The 16,369-nt window shown below is 49.3% G+C and overlaps 1 protein-coding gene across 1 annotated transcript in view; it reads right to left on the reverse strand.

Moving 5' to 3' along the window:
* Nucleotides 1–16,369, reverse strand: part of BCMO1 (beta-carotene 15,15'-monooxygenase 1) — a 37,065-nt gene that overhangs the window by 10,523 nt on the left and 10,173 nt on the right. The window contains exons 6-7 of the mRNA XM_006888884.1: nt 15,027–15,253; nt 12,025–12,282 (exon numbers count right to left, since the gene is read on the reverse strand). Coding sequence (XP_006888946.1) covers nt 12,025–12,282; nt 15,027–15,253 — 485 coding nt within the window. The remainder of the gene's footprint in view (nt 1–12,024; nt 12,283–15,026; nt 15,254–16,369) is intronic.

Raw genomic sequence — 16,369 nt, forward strand, 5'->3', positions numbered from 1 at the left:
GTTTTTGTTTTCCATCACAGCTGTCTCCTCTCCTTTAAACCTCTCTCTGCTTTCTGGATTTTCCCCAATCAGGTTCTCATTATTAACACATGCCTACTTTGCTTTGGGCTTGTTATTGGGAGGGGTTAGTGCTGAGAGCATCATGCTTGGTAAAGGAGAACAGAGTAAAAGAGGAAGGCTGTCAACGAGATGGACTGTCACGGCAGCTGCAATGACAGGCTCAACTGCGGTGACACTTGTGACGAAGGTGCAGGACCAGGAAGCAGGCTCGCTGGGTCAGAAGGGACTTGCTAACACCCAACAACATTTTACGTTAGCAGCACTCTCCTGGAAAGGGAGGGAGCTGAGAGATGTGTTGTGTTCTTGGGTATAAACCTAAGGAGGTCCTTAGATACTGGTTTAATTAAAGTACCTCAATTTATATGCAAGGAAACTGGACCCCAAAGAGGGAAGCGACCTTCCCAAGGTCATCTGGGAGAAACAAAGCCTACATCCCGGGTTCACATCACGACTCTGCCCCGAAGTGAAGCACGGCAGGCAGAGGGTAATGCAGATGCAAAGGCCCTGTGGTGGCTGGTCCCCTTCCCTGCACAGAGGACTCCCCTGACATCAAGCTGGCACTTTTCTCCAAGGCCTCTGTCCCCAACTGTAATTACTGTCATTATGGAGATGGTCTTTCCTGAAGCCCCTTCTTTTGGCTGGTCCTCCCGTGTGACCCTAACAATGGGCTGGAGTGCTTCAGAGATGGTGAGGACGACATAGGATTGGGCAGGGTCCATTCAGAGGGTCATTTTAAGTCGAAGGTGGCTTGATGGTGCCTTTTAAAAACATCAAACACCCCCGGGGATGCAGGGAGTGGATTTCATTCTACACGAGGCTTGTAACTACCCACGAGCGTGCAATATTCAATAAACTTTTCCTTCGGCTGCCAAGGGGGGAACATCTGCCTTTCAGGGAGTCCTGGGTTCCAGATGGGAGGTATGAAGCCAGCGGCCCAACGCCCAGCTCATCAGAGCATCTCACTAGCTCTGAGCCTGTGACTGCAGCAGCACAGAGGGCTGGGCCTGCGGGTGCAGCTGAGCCATGACGCCGGAGGCCTCCCATGTGTCCTGGACTCCGTTCTCAGACTCAGACGGCGGAGTCCTCTTAGAACTCCAGCAGAAACTGGTCCGACGGGTTGAGGGATGAAATGTGAATTTTTCCACATGCAGCAGGAACTAATATGACTAGGCTTCTTTCACCGCCAACACGTTTGGCTTTGGGAAGAGATTGCTCTCCAGCCAGAGGGAGACAGGCTCCTGTCAGCTGGCCAGAAACCAGTCCTGAAGTTCCAGGTGGGGACTCTCAGGAGAAACAGTGATTTTAATCCCCCCAAGCCCCAGCTTTGGAATCAGGCGGCCCATGGTGTGACCATGGGCAGTCCTCTGGGTCTGGGTGAACTTGGGTGGGGCCTCTTAGGTCTGGGTGGACCTTCAACCTTGCTGAACCTGTTTCCTTATCTGTAAAGTGGGCACACAATTCACAGCTCTCAGGAGTAGAGGTGGCACTGCTCTGACCTGCCTTGGAGGATTATGGTCAGGATTAAGGCAAACAATCGTCTGAAAGGAGCTGACACGCTGCCAGACAGATGCACACCCAAATCCTACAGTAATCCTGAGACGTTAGGCAAGTCCCTTTCTCCTTCGTCTGCAGACATAGAGCTGATAACTGCCCCAGAGGGCTGGACTGGGGTGAGAGGAGACAAGCACACCGTGCTTCAGTGGGTCCTCACGTCTGCAGCGCTGCGGAGAGTGCAAGCAGAGGCCCACTTAGCATTCGTCTAAATACACTGAGCAAGTTGTTCAGTGAAATACCCGCCTTTCCAAAACCCTCAGAAGTAAACTTTCTCTGACACTGTTGACTACCACACATTTGTCTGTCTGTCTTACTGAGGTTATGTGCATGATGCAGAGTCCTGAGAGCTATAAAGTCAGTTTAAAAACTAAGGTGTGCCTGACTCAAGCCACACTCTTCCCTATCATCTGCTACGCAGCTGAGAGCTGGACAGTGAATAAGGATGAGAGGAGGAGAATCGGTGCTTTTGAGTTATGGTGCTGGAGAAGAGCGCTGAGTGTCCCATGAACTGCAAAAAAAACCCCAAGAGAGAGACATCTTGGAGAAAGTGAAACCGGAGTGTTCCTTGGAGACAAGGATGGTGAAGCTTCATCTTCATAATCTGGGCATGTTGCTAGGAGAGGATGTTCCTTGGAAAGGGACATCATACTTGGAAAGTGAAGGCTCAGCAAAAGAGAGGAAGACTCCAATGGGATGGATTTACCCCGTGACCGCAGCAACAAGTTCAAGTATGTCCAAGATGAGGACGGCACAGGATAGGACAGGGTTCAGGTATGTTGGCCATAGGACCTCTATGAGTCGTATTTGACTCTTTGGTACTTGACAACAACAACAACACGCTACTGGGAGCTACAGTACTGGGTTTTCATCTACAACCAGCATCATCTACAGTGGACAGGTTTCAGTGGATTGTCCAGAGTAAGAAGAAAGGCCTGGTGCTCAACTTCAGAAAATGAGCCCATGAAAACCCTGTGAATCACAAGAGAGTGCTGTCAGACCCTGTGCTGGGAGATGAGTGCTCTAGAGTGGAGGCACTCAAATGGACTGCGGCGGCAACAATGGACTTGTTGATATTTTACATGGACTGAGAAAAAGGTTTTGTCCTGTTATTGTATTATAGGTCCCCAAGTGTTGTTTAGTACAAGCAACAGGAACAATACCATCCCTCAGTTGCCCTGTGCAATATGGTAACCACCAGCCAAATGTGAAAGCAGTAGGAGTGGCATCCACTTCCCAAACAACATGCCTTTGGAAATGCTCTAACTTTGATAAATATCAGTAGTTCTAGAAAGGCCTCAGGCCTTTTGTTCATAGGGTCGCTATGAGTCGTGCTCGCCTTGATGGCAATCAACAGCAAGAAGCCAAACGTGGCAGCTGAAATCTAGTATTAAGTTTGTTGAAGCTCAAAAGCACACGTAGTGGATGGACACATATCGGATAGTGCAGGCACTTGGAGGACAACAGATGAATCTGAGCAGGGCAGGAGACCCTCTCCTTCTATGCCCAGGAATTCTGGGACTCAGATGTTACTGAGAAGTTGGGAGCTTGAGTCCGGCCCTCAGAAGACAGCCCTAAGGATCAATCTCTTTCTGAAAAGCCAGCCATCAAACCCCCTACAGGATACAGGATATCCTACAGAGCTCCGGTGACTGAGTGGCAAGGAGTCACGCTGCCAACTCAAAGGCATACGGTTTGAATCCACCATCTGCTTTGAGGGAGAAAGATGAGTAATCTTCTCCCATGTGATTACTGCCACTGAAAGCCTGCTGGCGGGTCAGCTATGGGTCAGTTCCAGCAGAACAACAGCAGCGAATAGTTCTACTCTGTGACCCAAGGGGCTGCCTAAACAAGGGGCCTTGGTTTTGGTTTTATGGCCAAAGTGCCTCCTTCCTCTGGTCACCTCTGATGCCTGATGTGTGGACAGCAATCAGGGTGGAAGCAAAATGGGACATGGCTTCAGAAGCCCTGGCAGGAGGGCAGGGAAGCAGAGGGGACTGTCTGCACATGCCCGCGTCCTCCCCGCCCAGCCCCTCCTCTGCTAGGCCTGGATGTGGACACCTCCACATCGCCCTACATAAACAGGCCCGGGGTGCCAGGAGGCCCTGGCTGGCCCCACCTTCACTCTGACCCCAGCTGGCCCTAAAAAGAATCTGGGGCAGGCAGCTGGCCAGGAGGTCCTGGGCTTTAAGTGTAATTCATAACTGCCTGTTCTATGGGCACGCTTTGCCTGGCAACTGCTCTCCATGTGAAATGACCCTTGTGTCCTTAGAGAACTTGCCTTCGGTTTCTCACCCACCCACCAATGCACGCACCCATACACCCATTTCCCACCTATCCATTCACCCACCCACCCACTCACGCACCCATCCATGCATTTCCCATCCGTCCACCCACCCACCCATCCACTCATCCATCCACCTACACACCCACCTGTCCATCTACCATCCATCCATCTCTCCACCCACCCACTCACCCGTGCACGCACCCATCCGTGCATTTCCCATCCATCCCCCCACCCATCCACTCAATCACACACACACTCACTCATCCATTCATTTCCCACCCATCCATCCACCCACTCACACACCCACCCGTCCACCATCCATCCATCCATCTACCCACCCACACCATCCATCCATTATCCATTAACCCATCCATTCACCTGCCCACCCATCCACTCATCCATCTTTTCACAACATCAAAAGCTCCCTAAGCACCATCTGAGAGCTATCCTTGTGATGAATTCAACAAGAAAAGAGAATTCCTGGCCTCTTTGGAGGTGGGGGTAAGACAAGAAGAAGGGCTGGATAAGTTAATTATGTCGGAGACAAATTGTTGTTGTTGTTGTTATGTGCCGTCGAGTCACCTGTGATTCACAGTGACCCCTATGTCCAGCAGCCCTAAACCCTGCTCTATCCTGTGTCAATCTCACTGCCTCCAACACACCTACCCTCTATTACCCCAGTCACTGAATCAACCAATTTCTTTGAGGGTCTTTCTCTCCTGAGCTGTCCCTCCACTCTCCCAAGCATGATGTCCCTCTCCAAGCGCTGGTCCCTCCTTGTAACATGCCCAAAGTTTGTTGGATGAAGCTTCAGAATCCTTGCCTCCAAGGAGGATCCTGGTTTCACCCTCTCCAAGACAAACTTATTTGTTCTCTTAGCAGTCCATGGTATATTCAATATTATTCTCCAACATCACAGCTCAAAGGCATCAATTCTCCATCTATCATCCCTAGTCATTGTCCAGTTCTCTGATGCATAGCAAGTGATTACAAAGACCACGGCCTGTATCAGACACACCTTAGTCTCTAGACTGACATTGTTGCTCTTCAGTACTCTGGAGAGGTCGCTGACAGCAGACTTTCCCAGTGCAATTTGTCTTTTTTAATTTCCTGGCTGCTGGTGCCAAGAGTATTGACTGTGGAGCCAAGCAAACTAAAACTGTTAACAATCTCAATCTCTTCACCATCTATCATGATGCTGCCAATTGGCCCAGTGGTGAGAATCTTTGTTTTCTTGATATTGAGCTTCAATTCAGATCAAGAATATTATCCAGGAAGAATGCAGGTGGTCATTATAAAAACAGAGGAGGAAGAAAAGACCATGATGGATGTCAGAAGAGACTCTGAAAATTGCACTAGAGCTCAGAGAAGCCATAGCAAAGGGAAGAAAGCAAGATATTAAAGCGCTGAGGCAAATCCTGAAGGGAAAACCCTGAACAAGCCAGCACGCACATGCAGACAAATGTGAGCTTCCTGAGGCCAAGAACTGAAGGCTGAACAGGAATTAGGGGAACCTGGTGGTTCTCAGCTGGTGGGGCTCACGTGGTGATCTCCTTGGCTTACCTTGGAGAAACCTAGGACCCTTAAAAGCAAGCGTGTGGCTGGACCCCTTAGATGTGCCCATGTTCCCTTGTGACACTAATGTGCAGTGTGAAGCCAAGAGGGGAAACTGTGGTGAGAAGAGGGGACAGAAGTGTGCAAAGGCCCCAGCCCAGAAGGAGAAAGTGTCCCGTCCCTCACGGTCACTTCCTTATAGCCTTTGGATAGGATGTAACCAGGATAGTGGGCCAGGATACCTAATACCATGTTCACCTTCTTGAATTACCCATTGCCATTTGCAGGTGGAGCTACTTGAAAGTGAATAGGACGCCATTTTTAAGGGACAATAAATAGCAATTAAAAAGCGTTGCCAGACTACCCTCCTCAGAGCTCACTTCTCTTTGCCTCTTTCAAAGAAGCAGGTGGCTCACCAGGCAGCTCTGTAAAATCCAGGCACTAAACTTTTCAGCTTAGTTCCAAGGAAGCAAATCGCCTCTTGGGTGGAATGGAAGGTGATAAAACCCGAGAGGGGTGTGGGCAGTGAAGGTGTGTTCTCTGTGTGTCAGCCCTGCGCCGAGGCCGGCTGGTGTGAGAGGGGGATGGGCCTTGTGATGTGTCCCCCTTCGTTACAGCCCGCTGCTTCCTGAACCAGGAGTAGCAGTCTGCTGCGGAGGCCCAAGGCTCTTGACATGGTGGTGGGACATGGCCATTGATAAGTTCCTGTGAATCAGGTGGGGAGACGGGGGAATCTTCTCCTCTCGTCTGACTATGCCAGGGAGGATGTCTGAGTGCTACTACCACTACGTCTTTAATATCCAATCCTTTTTTCCTTCATTTTAACTACTTTTAAAAATTTTTTATACTAGTATATGAACAAAATTCAAATACATTTCCCTCACCCCCCATGAAATTGTATGACCCCATGATTAATCCCACCCACCCTCCTGCACACCCTCACTCATCTGCTTCTACCCTCCCCCACCCCCTTGGATCCTCATATACATTATACAATAATGGTTTTATACAGTACTTGACCTTGTGGGACTGAGTTAGTTCACTCAGCATAATGCTCTTCAGTCCCTCTCAAGTTAGGTAATAATTTTATACTGGCTTACATACAAAGTTCATAAAGTTCATATACGTTGTTTTTCACACCAGACTTTTCCCTTTTCCTTTACCGGTCCCTCCCTCCACTCACCAAGGTGTGTGATCCTATGTTTAAGGCCCCCTTAGATCCTCATGCGCGCTCTATACTAAGGGTCTTACACAGTGTTTGTCTTTATGAGACTGAGTTCACTCAGCATAATGCTCTCTAGTCCCTCCCATGTTAGGTAGTAATTTATAAAATCACTGCTCCTGCGTGCTGCATAGGATTCCATTGTGTGAATACTTTAACTATTTTTAAGTTGTAATCTGAGGATGGGGATTTTATTCGACATTTGCACCACTCCTATGATCTGTTTCCAAAACCTTTTCATCCCTCCAGACAGAAACTCACTGCCCACTAAGTCACTTCCCCTTCCTCTCCACAGCCCCTGGGACTACTGGTCAACTCAGATGCCTGCACAGATGCCCATTCTAGACCCTCCACAGGAGTAATCACATAGCACATGCCCTTTTGTGTCTAACTCAGCATGAAGTTTACCGCTTTAAGTTACCATTGTATCAGTTTGCACCTAAGTTGGTTTCTTTTGGTTGAATAATACCCCACTGACTGTATATACCACATTCTATTGTCCATCCATCTATCCATCTATGGACATTTGGGCTGATTTTTGCCTTCTGACCAGGACTAGGGCTACAGTGAATGAGTGTCTGAGTCCCGGCTTTCGTACATAGGTCGGGGTGGAAGTGCAGGGCCACGTGCTAATTCCATGCTCTTTGTGAGGAACTGTCAAACTGTTTTCACAGAAACTACATCATCTTACATCTCTCCTAGCCCTGTATGAAGATTCTAATGTCCCCACATCCTTGCCAACACTCACTAGTTGCCCTTTTTTCCTGATTATTGATACTGAATTCTTAAAAGGGACAGTGGCCCAGTATGGCAGTTGTTGCACTGTGAACCCAGACAGTGTGCCTCTCTGGCAGTTCCAACCCATCAGCGGCACCTACGGAGGAAGATGGGTGGCCTCCTCCCATGGGATTTACAGCTTTGCAAACCTCATGAAGGATCAGCTATGAATCAATTCTGACTCAACAGTAACGAGTTTGAGTTTGCTTCTTTAATACTTAAATGAAAACCCTCCTGCCTTAATTCTGTCTTCTTCTAGTAACCTCCAACTGGTATCTGAGGCTGTAAACTTTCAAGGAGGGAGACTGCCTCTCCTACTGTGGATGTGCTGCTGGGTTCACACCTGCACAGAGAGGCACTGACCTCTGGCTAGTAGTTAACACACCATGGAGTCTGCCGCCAGAGCCCTTCCTACTTTCAGCGTTTTCTTTCAAACAAATGATCAACGTGAAGGGAGCAGTCTCTGGGAGAACGTAGCCTTCTCCTCCTCCACAGCCTTATTGACATGACTCTTGAATTTCTAACAAGCACTGCTGGCTTTCCATTGCCTCGTTCAAACTCATTAACTAAAGAGCCAGCTGACTGAAAGGAAAAATGATATTGCAAATGTTAATAATGGTGGCAGGAAGTATGGTGAACACCACAGGAGATGTGTAAATGATGGAGGATATGCAATTGTTCAGATGGCTAGGAAAGAAACTCAGCTCTGGAGTCACACAGACCTGGGTTCAAATCCTAGCTCCCCACTTGCTTGTTTTGGGAGAAGGCCTGAAGCCCTGTGGTAAGGAGCCCACGGTGGGGGTGGGAGGCCTGAGAACATTGTGGTGGTGGTGGTGAGATCACCTGCTGGGCTCTCTAGGGAAACTCCCCTCCCACAGGCTGTATGCTCCCAGGAAAACCCAGAATGACCCCTCCGGGCATCTCAGGACAGAAGGCCTGGGGAAATGGCAGCAACCTGACCCCTTAGCCATTAACAGATTTGGATTTAGAGGCAGACTTTTGCTCTGTCCCTGGGCTTTGTGACTTAGAGGATGGTCCTTAACCTCTCTGAGTTTCAGTTTCTTCCTCTACAAAATCGGAGTATTATGTATGTAGGCATCTCCCTCAGACAAGGGGCTCTGGTGGTGAAGTTCACAGGGGGTTGTGCTGCTAACTCGGAAGCATCTCTCTAGTGGTTTGAATCCCCCAGCTACTCTGAAGGAGAAAGACGGGCAGTCTCCTCCTGTATGACGCCTGCTTAGCTATGAGTTGGATCTAACTCAACTGCACTGAGTTTTTATTCTCCCATAGGCAAGGAGCCCTGGTAGTGTAGTGGTTAAAGCGATCTGTGGCTAACTGAAAGGTCTGCAGCTTGAACCGGCCACACAACCCCTGGGGGAGAAGGATGAAGCAGGTGGACAGTTCTCCTCTGTCCTCTGGGGTCTCCATGGTCACCACGAGATGGAATCATTTTGACGGCAGTGGGGTTCCTTACTTAAGCATCCCATGGTCTCTTCTGTCATTAAGTGAGGAGTGGTAAAGAAAATGCTTAGCAATGTGCCTGGCAGAGAGTGTGCATCCAGAAAATGAGAGCCATCAAAATTTAATTTCATTTAATTTGGTTTCATTTAAATGAATTAAGTTATGAAGTCAGGGCATTCTGGAGCCAGAAGGCCCCGGAGCCTCTACAAGTGAAGCCCAGAGCCCAGGCAGCAGCCTGAAGGAGAAAGAGGGCTTGCTGGGGCTTATCTGATTTATTGTTTTTTTTTCTTTGCTGGTGGTTATTTTTTTAATTATGTTATATTAGTTTGCTCACAAAGTTCATATACAGTGTGTTTCACACTATTCTTCATTCACATTGTGTTTCATATAATCATTCCCATTCCTTATGTTTTATAGAATTAGTTACCATTGGACTATGCTTACCATGAAGACAAGACTACTCAACAGCCGAGGATTGGAGAAGCTAGCTGGGAGAATTATAATAATGCCGTAGAGAACCTTTAGTGTTAAGGGAAGAAGTTTGGAGGAGTGTCTATCTGTTGACGTTGTTGTTCCATCAAGTTGGGGCCGACTCATAACTAACTGTCCAGTGAGTTTTCAGGGGCAGTGAACGGCACAGGAGGAGGCCGACTGCCCATCTTTCTCCCTCAGCGGAGCTGGTGGACTCACACTGCATGCTTTTGGGTTGGCAGCACAACTTTTTACTAATGTCTCAAAAAATTACACAAAATAGTCCACATGTATTTTGTAATAAAAAGAAACAAGCAGTTAGCATATAACATTATTGTTGCTCTAACTCATATAGGGGCAGAAGTGATCCTGTGTACAACAGAAGGAACTGGCCCGAACCATCCTCACAAAAAATCATACTCACACAAAAGCCGTGTTACATCAGGTGCCATCAAGTTGACAATGACGATAGTGACCCTAAGAACAACAGATCTGGACCTTGCCCTACTCTGTGCCTTACAACCTCGGTCGTGCCCAAGCCCGTTGCTGCACTCACTGCATCAATTCATCTTTTTGGAGGTCTTCTTTCAATGACCCTCCACCCTCCCAGCATGATGCCTTCTTCTAAGGACTGACCCCTCCTCCCAACACGTCCAAAGGCAGTGAGATGAGGTGTCACCATCCTTGCCCCCAAGGAGTACCCTGGGTGCCCTTCCTCCAAGACAGATTTGCTTGTTCTTTCAGTGATCCACGAGATGGTCAGTACTCCTCTCCAGCAGCACAATTAAAAAAAGCCATCGTTCACAGAAAGTCTTCATCGCATGGTAGTAAAGTGAGCACAGTTGTGAACGGTCATCTAGGATTCATCTCTGGGTCTCCACTCACCAAGAGCAAAAGAGTAGGGAGGGAGCTGAAAGCACAGAGAGGAACGAAGTCTGTAAGAGCTCCAACCTCACCTGTCCCGCGATCAGAAGAACCAGACGGTGCTGCGCTGTCACTGATGGCTGGTGCCGGACAAGATGGGAGAAAGAGAGTGAACAGAACTCAAGGCCAAAAACGGGGCAGGCAAATTGGAAAAGCAGAGAATAGGGCGTCCCCTGAGATACTCTTTAAACCAAGAGGCTCTAGAAACTCTAGAACAAAGCCTACTGCTAAGATGTCAGCGAAGCACAGTGACGAACAAAATAAACAATTACTGTTATTACTACTCGTAAGATTGAAGCTTTGTCTAAAAACCACCAAGTAGGAGCCTTAAAGATCAACCATTTCTCCAAAGGGAAGGCAAGAGGACAAGGAGTAGGAAATACTGGACAAGGAACAGTAGTTCGCAAGCACAGAATGTACTGAACCAGCACCCTGGAACAATCTCGATGAAAAACTTCAAGTGGGAGCTAAGTTGTGAAAATTTTCACCCAAAATTCAACAAAAATAATCTTTAAAATTCCTATGGAAGGACACAAACACTAGAAGGGTGTGTGGTGTGGGTAAGAACTAGAGTGTTAATACTTGCTACAACATGATGAACTTTACAAACATTAGACCGAGTAAAGGAGCTAGTCAGAGGTCACCTATTGCATGGTTCTGCTTATATGAAGTGTCCAGAAGAGGCAAATCCACCAGTAGGGAAAGTAGATTAGTGGTTGCCGAGGGCTTAGAGCAAGAGGGAATGGAAGGGATGAAGGTACAGTGATAGCTGTACAACTCAGCAAATGCCCTCAGTGGAACTGATTTGTTTCCTTTAAATGGGTGGACTGTATGCTATGTGAATGATATCTCACCAAACCTGCTAAAACATGAACAGTACTGCTTCCTTTCTTATAATTAAGAACTTTAAAATGCCACACACACACACACACACACACACACGTACGTACACGTGTGCGCGCATACACATAGAAAAACAAACAAAAAATTGCCATGGAGTTGATCCAAGTCATGACATCTCCTCAGGCATTACTGAATATAACTTGTCCACACGAAACAAGTGTGATCTTTATAGAAGCAAATTGCTAGTCCTTTATGCTATGGTGCTGCAAGGTAGAGTCAAACCGTCGACCTTACGTTAACAGTTGAAAGCAGTTTGTTGGCATCACCTAGGGGCCTCATATGTCTATATATATATATATATATGTCTTTATGTTTCTTCTTCAGTCCATCCATCCACCCACCTCTCTATTTACCCATTTCCCTCCCTCTGCCACTGTATCTACATATGTGTAAAGACTGGGGAGTAATCCATCACCTTAGATGGAGGTTTTAGGCATTTCTGGTGAATCACGCTACTAACTCTAAGGCTGTACTTCTTCGGCAGTTCAAACCCACCAGCAACTCTGAGGGAGAAGGAACAACCTCCTCTCGGATGGTTCAGAGCTTCAGAAACGGAATGGAGGGCCAGCGGCTATGAGTTTCTTCAGACTCAACATCAGTAAGTTTTGTTCTTCTTCTTAGTTACCTGTATTTTCTAGATGTTCTTCTATGTCTATGTATGAGCTGTTTTGGAAAAAAACACCCACAAGTTCCATTTTTCACAGGACAGTCCCGTTTGGGATTTGGAGGTCAATCATCAGATAAGTGACAAGTCAAAGCTCCTTCCCACCTCTGCTGGCGTCTAAGTGGTGCTTGGGGCTTCCTCCTACCTTACCTGGTCCACGTGGAGGGGCACCGCGAACCTCTTGAGGGTGGGGGTGGAGGTGAGCTTGCAATTCTCCGCGAAGTCCTGGTTCAGGTTGGCCAAGTAGAAGAGCTGGTACAGGCTGCTGTCCTTGTAGGCGATGACATCAAATACCACGCAGCCGCCGTCCTCATAGGCATTGACGTGGTGGAAGACAACCAGCGCGTCTGTGTAATACTTGGTCACCACAGGCTTCCTGGTCCGCTGGTCAATGATGTGGATGTAAGTCTGGAAGAAGGTGGACATGAGGATTCAGCACCCTGTCTGATGGCCCTCTCAGTACTGGACCAAACCCCTCTCTACTACCCACCAGCTGGTGGCCTTGGAATGCCCTTCTCCATCCTGAGCCTTGTGTCCTACTCAGAAATGCAGACGCTGATGGCTCTCAGCAGCTCGTAGCTGTCTGTGCTGGGGGCACATGTTTGTGTCTCTGTGATGTGAGGAGGGGGCTTGGCCGTTCTGGAGTGTCTGGAGTGGCCACCATGGCAGGTTTGGGGGGAGAGTGGCTTGTCCCCTCATTTAACTGACTAACTTATGGTGATTCTGGATCATGCCAGGGCCCTGAGGCCTCCCTGGGCCCCATCCAAAGCTGGAGACGCTAACCCTCAAAACCACAGCTGTCTTTTGGGGATCCCCCTGCACCTCAGCACCCACTGCTCCCTGTTTATCAAGGCATAGTTATCATAGCAAGGCCCAAGGCGGGGCACATCCACTCATTAGTGCCCGGCTGGTGTTACAGCTGGTATCAGCCTGGGTGGGGATTAGCCTGCTCTGTAGCCCCGGTTGCCCAATGCAGAGAGGAGGGGGGCGTTTCCTGTCTTTCGGCAGCTCTGCCCCATCCACCGCCTTCTGAGCAGGAGGGGCCGCTCGAGCTGTGGTTTCACCACCTCCTTCCATCCAGTCGACCTCTTTCTCTCCTTCCCCCAGATCACACTTTGACTTGTCAGGAGGGAGACAGAAGAGGAAGGCTTTGCCAGCGCTGGAGAGGGTTCTCGGAAGAGACTAACACAGGGGGAGATTGTTTTCATTCTTTTCTCCCCGGTGACTCCAACCCCAATGCTGCCCATGTGGATGTTCTAGAAGGTTTGCTTCCAGAGACATTTGGTAGTCTTTCCCAGGCTCTCTGTCCTGCCCTCCGAGGGCCCAGGGATGCTCAGGGTCCCCAGATCTGAGGGTTCGAGGGACTTCTGCAGGCCGGCCCATGGAAGTTTCTGGGGTGCCTGAGGAGAAAGTGCTGAGGAAACGTAACCTCAGCTGGTTTCCCTGTTCTCCCCTCGTCCCCTCTCACATACCCTCCTGCAACATATGAGGGTTGGCTAAGCATCAGGTAAGCATCAGCAAATCAAAAAGAAAGTATTCCGTATGTGTGCCAGAGGCACATAACAACAACAACAACAATGCCAGAGGATGATAGTGCCTCTGACAGAGTAGGTGCCCTTCTAGTCCAGCCTCAGACATCGGCGAGGTCACACTGCAGAGGGGAGACCAGGACCGAGGGAGGAATCATCTGAAGGAATAACATTCCAGACAGAGGGGACAGAAACACAAATCACTGAGGTTTGTGTGTTTGGCTGCTTTGAAATACGGGAGGAGGCCTGAGTAGTAGAAGCCACTTTACCTAGCAGCTTATTTAGCCCCCTTTGCCTCCTTAAACATCCTTCAACTCCCTGAAAAGAGAGAAAACAGGCTTGGGAGAGGCTAGGCAGCCACCGTGGAGCAAATGAGGGACTGTGTGAGCAAGGAGAAAGGGCAGTGGAAGGCTGTCAAGGATGGTGGTGGTTCCCGCTGAAGGGCAGAGGGAGGGGAGGGAAGGCGAGGCTCCTCAGTGGGAAGAAGCCCTGTGGATGCAGGAGCTGTTTAATAGGCAACATTGGGGTAAACTCAGTACTTTTGTTTTCATAAATTAACAACAAGGAGCTGTGGTGGTGTGTGATCCATAGCAAGTTATACTGATAACCAAAAGGTCATGGGTCTCCAGTAGTTCAAATCCATGAGCAGCAACAAAAGACAAAGACCGCAGTCCCCTCCTATTAAAGTGTACAGCCTCGGAATGCCAGTGAAGGGCCAGCAGAGTCAGAACTCTCCCAGGGGCTGGGAGCAAGTAAAGGAACAACTGCAAACACAATGAAGCATTGAGCACATGGGCGTCCCTGAAACAGCAGACAAGTCCCCGTGCTGTCTGATGGACGGTTCTATCACTATGTGCACGTGACCTGCAGCTGGGGACAGCCAGCCATGTCATGAGAGAAAATGCCCATCAACTGTCCAAGGGAAAATGAACTTGACCTGTAAACCTGCACCCAAACCACAGCTGCTCCACCCCCTCAACCCAACCACCACTACCGCTGTCTACGGGGCCCCATCCCACCCAAACATTAGGCCATGGTGGGCGGGGCTGGGGCCCCCTGCAGTGGGCAGTGGACTCTGAGATTCTGCTGGGTTGAGTCGCCTTGCTGGAGGGTCCCCCTCTCCAGGACAATGTACCCAACATTGTACACTATCTATGTACATAATCCCACTTGTCCTAAGGAGCACCATCTCTGGAGGACCACTCAGCTTCAGAACTGTCTGGAAGGCTGGCTGGCTGAGGCCCCGGGGAACGACCCGTGGTGACTTGCCTCTCCCTGCCTCCTCCTTCTGCTTCCTGAAGTCCATCCCTAAACCTCCCAACACCAAACCCACCGCCACTGAGTTGGACCTGACCCATAGTGACCCTTCAAGGCTGTAAATCCTTACAGGAAGAGAGGCCCATCTTCATCCCAAGAACAGTAGGTGGATGCAAACTGCTGACTTCTAGGCTAACTTTGCCCACTCTCCTCCAGGCCTCTGCATTTCAAGATCTTCCCTAACAATCCCCTGCATGCTAATGCTGACCTGCATTGGAGGGGCTCCCCAGAACCCCTGTGCCAGCCCTTGCCCCAGGTGCCCTCCCGCTGTGGGGCCAGCAGCCCCCACCTGCAGGCCGGCCTTACCTTGTCCTCCTTGTGGAAGGTCATGCAGGATGCCCAGCTCACTCCCCGCATGTAGGCAGTTGCCATCTTGAGGATGTCCAACCTGAATGGCTGCTCCAGGAAGATGATGTAGTTCTCGGTGACCCCGAAACTGTGGTAGTAGCTCGGGGCGAGCAGGGAGCGTGAGGGGATGGAGCAGAACACCTCAATGTGCTTCAGGCAGGCATTCTTCCCCTTCTTCTTGTCCTCTAGAGAAAGCCAGTGCTCAGCAACGCTGCCCCAGACAACACCGCTGCCCGCAGCTAAGCTGCTCAGGCACCCACTGCTGCTAAGGAGAGCTACAAGAGGGCAGAATGCCCATCTGCCCCCGTCTGCACAGTCGGGTCTCTGGACGGGGTCAGCGGATCACAGGCCAGGGCGCCAGTCTACCTCTCCTCCTGGTTTTGTAAAGAAAGCTTTTATCAGGACATACACCTTGTGAATGGTTTGCTTTCGCTTTGGAGCTACAGTGGCAACACTGGATATATGTAACAGAGACCCTGTGGTCGGCCAGGTCGTAAATATTTACCTCCCGGCTCTTCCTGGTTCCTCACTGGAGAGGTGTGATGATTCTCAACCATAATATGTGTATGGACCACACGTGGAGATGTTCATCTGTGAGTCTGATCAGTAATCAGGTGCTGTCTGACACACAGTTCTATCCAGCTCCCAGTTGATGGCCAAGCACCCCTGGCTTAACCCACTGTCCTCTACTTGATTCTGACTCCCAGTGACCCTACAGGACCAAACAGAGCCACCTTATCATTTCCAAGATGGCAAATCTTTGTGGAAGCAGACTGCCACATCTCCCGTGGGGCATCTGGTGGGGTCAAACTGCAGACCTCATGGTTAGCAGCTCAGCACTCAACACAAGGTGCCAGCAGGGCCCCTTATCCTGGGATTGTGCTTAGCCATTTTACTGGAAACCGCTGACACATATCTCATAGGGTTTCTAGGAATTTTCTCCTAGCACTGTCCATTCGGGAACACTTGGGACTGGGATTAAGTGCCCACTGCAATGAGAGACTTTTCAGTATGTCCTGACAACCAAGGTTGGCATTGTGATTCCCATCTTACAGATGGGAAACTGAGGCTTGGCAAAATGGTCTCTCGTGCTGACCAAAGCCATAGATATAATCCCTGGGCATTGGCCTCTTCCCATTATTCAGTGGATGTGCTATCATAGAATGAAGGTAGAGAATGGATTGCAGTATTGTAGTTGTTTTCAAGTACCTACTCTGTGCCCAGAATCTCAAGAGTGCTTGATAGCTGTTCCTTCTGCTCATTCTTATGCAAGGATGAATCGCCCACTGCCCGAAAGGCCT

Source organism: Elephantulus edwardii, unplaced genomic scaffold (genome assembly GCF_000299155.1).
Source record: "Elephantulus edwardii isolate Elephantulus edwardi_28Jun2011 unplaced genomic scaffold, EleEdw1.0 scaffold00072, whole genome shotgun sequence".
Taxonomy (NCBI): domain Eukaryota; kingdom Metazoa; phylum Chordata; class Mammalia; order Macroscelidea; family Macroscelididae; genus Elephantulus; species Elephantulus edwardii.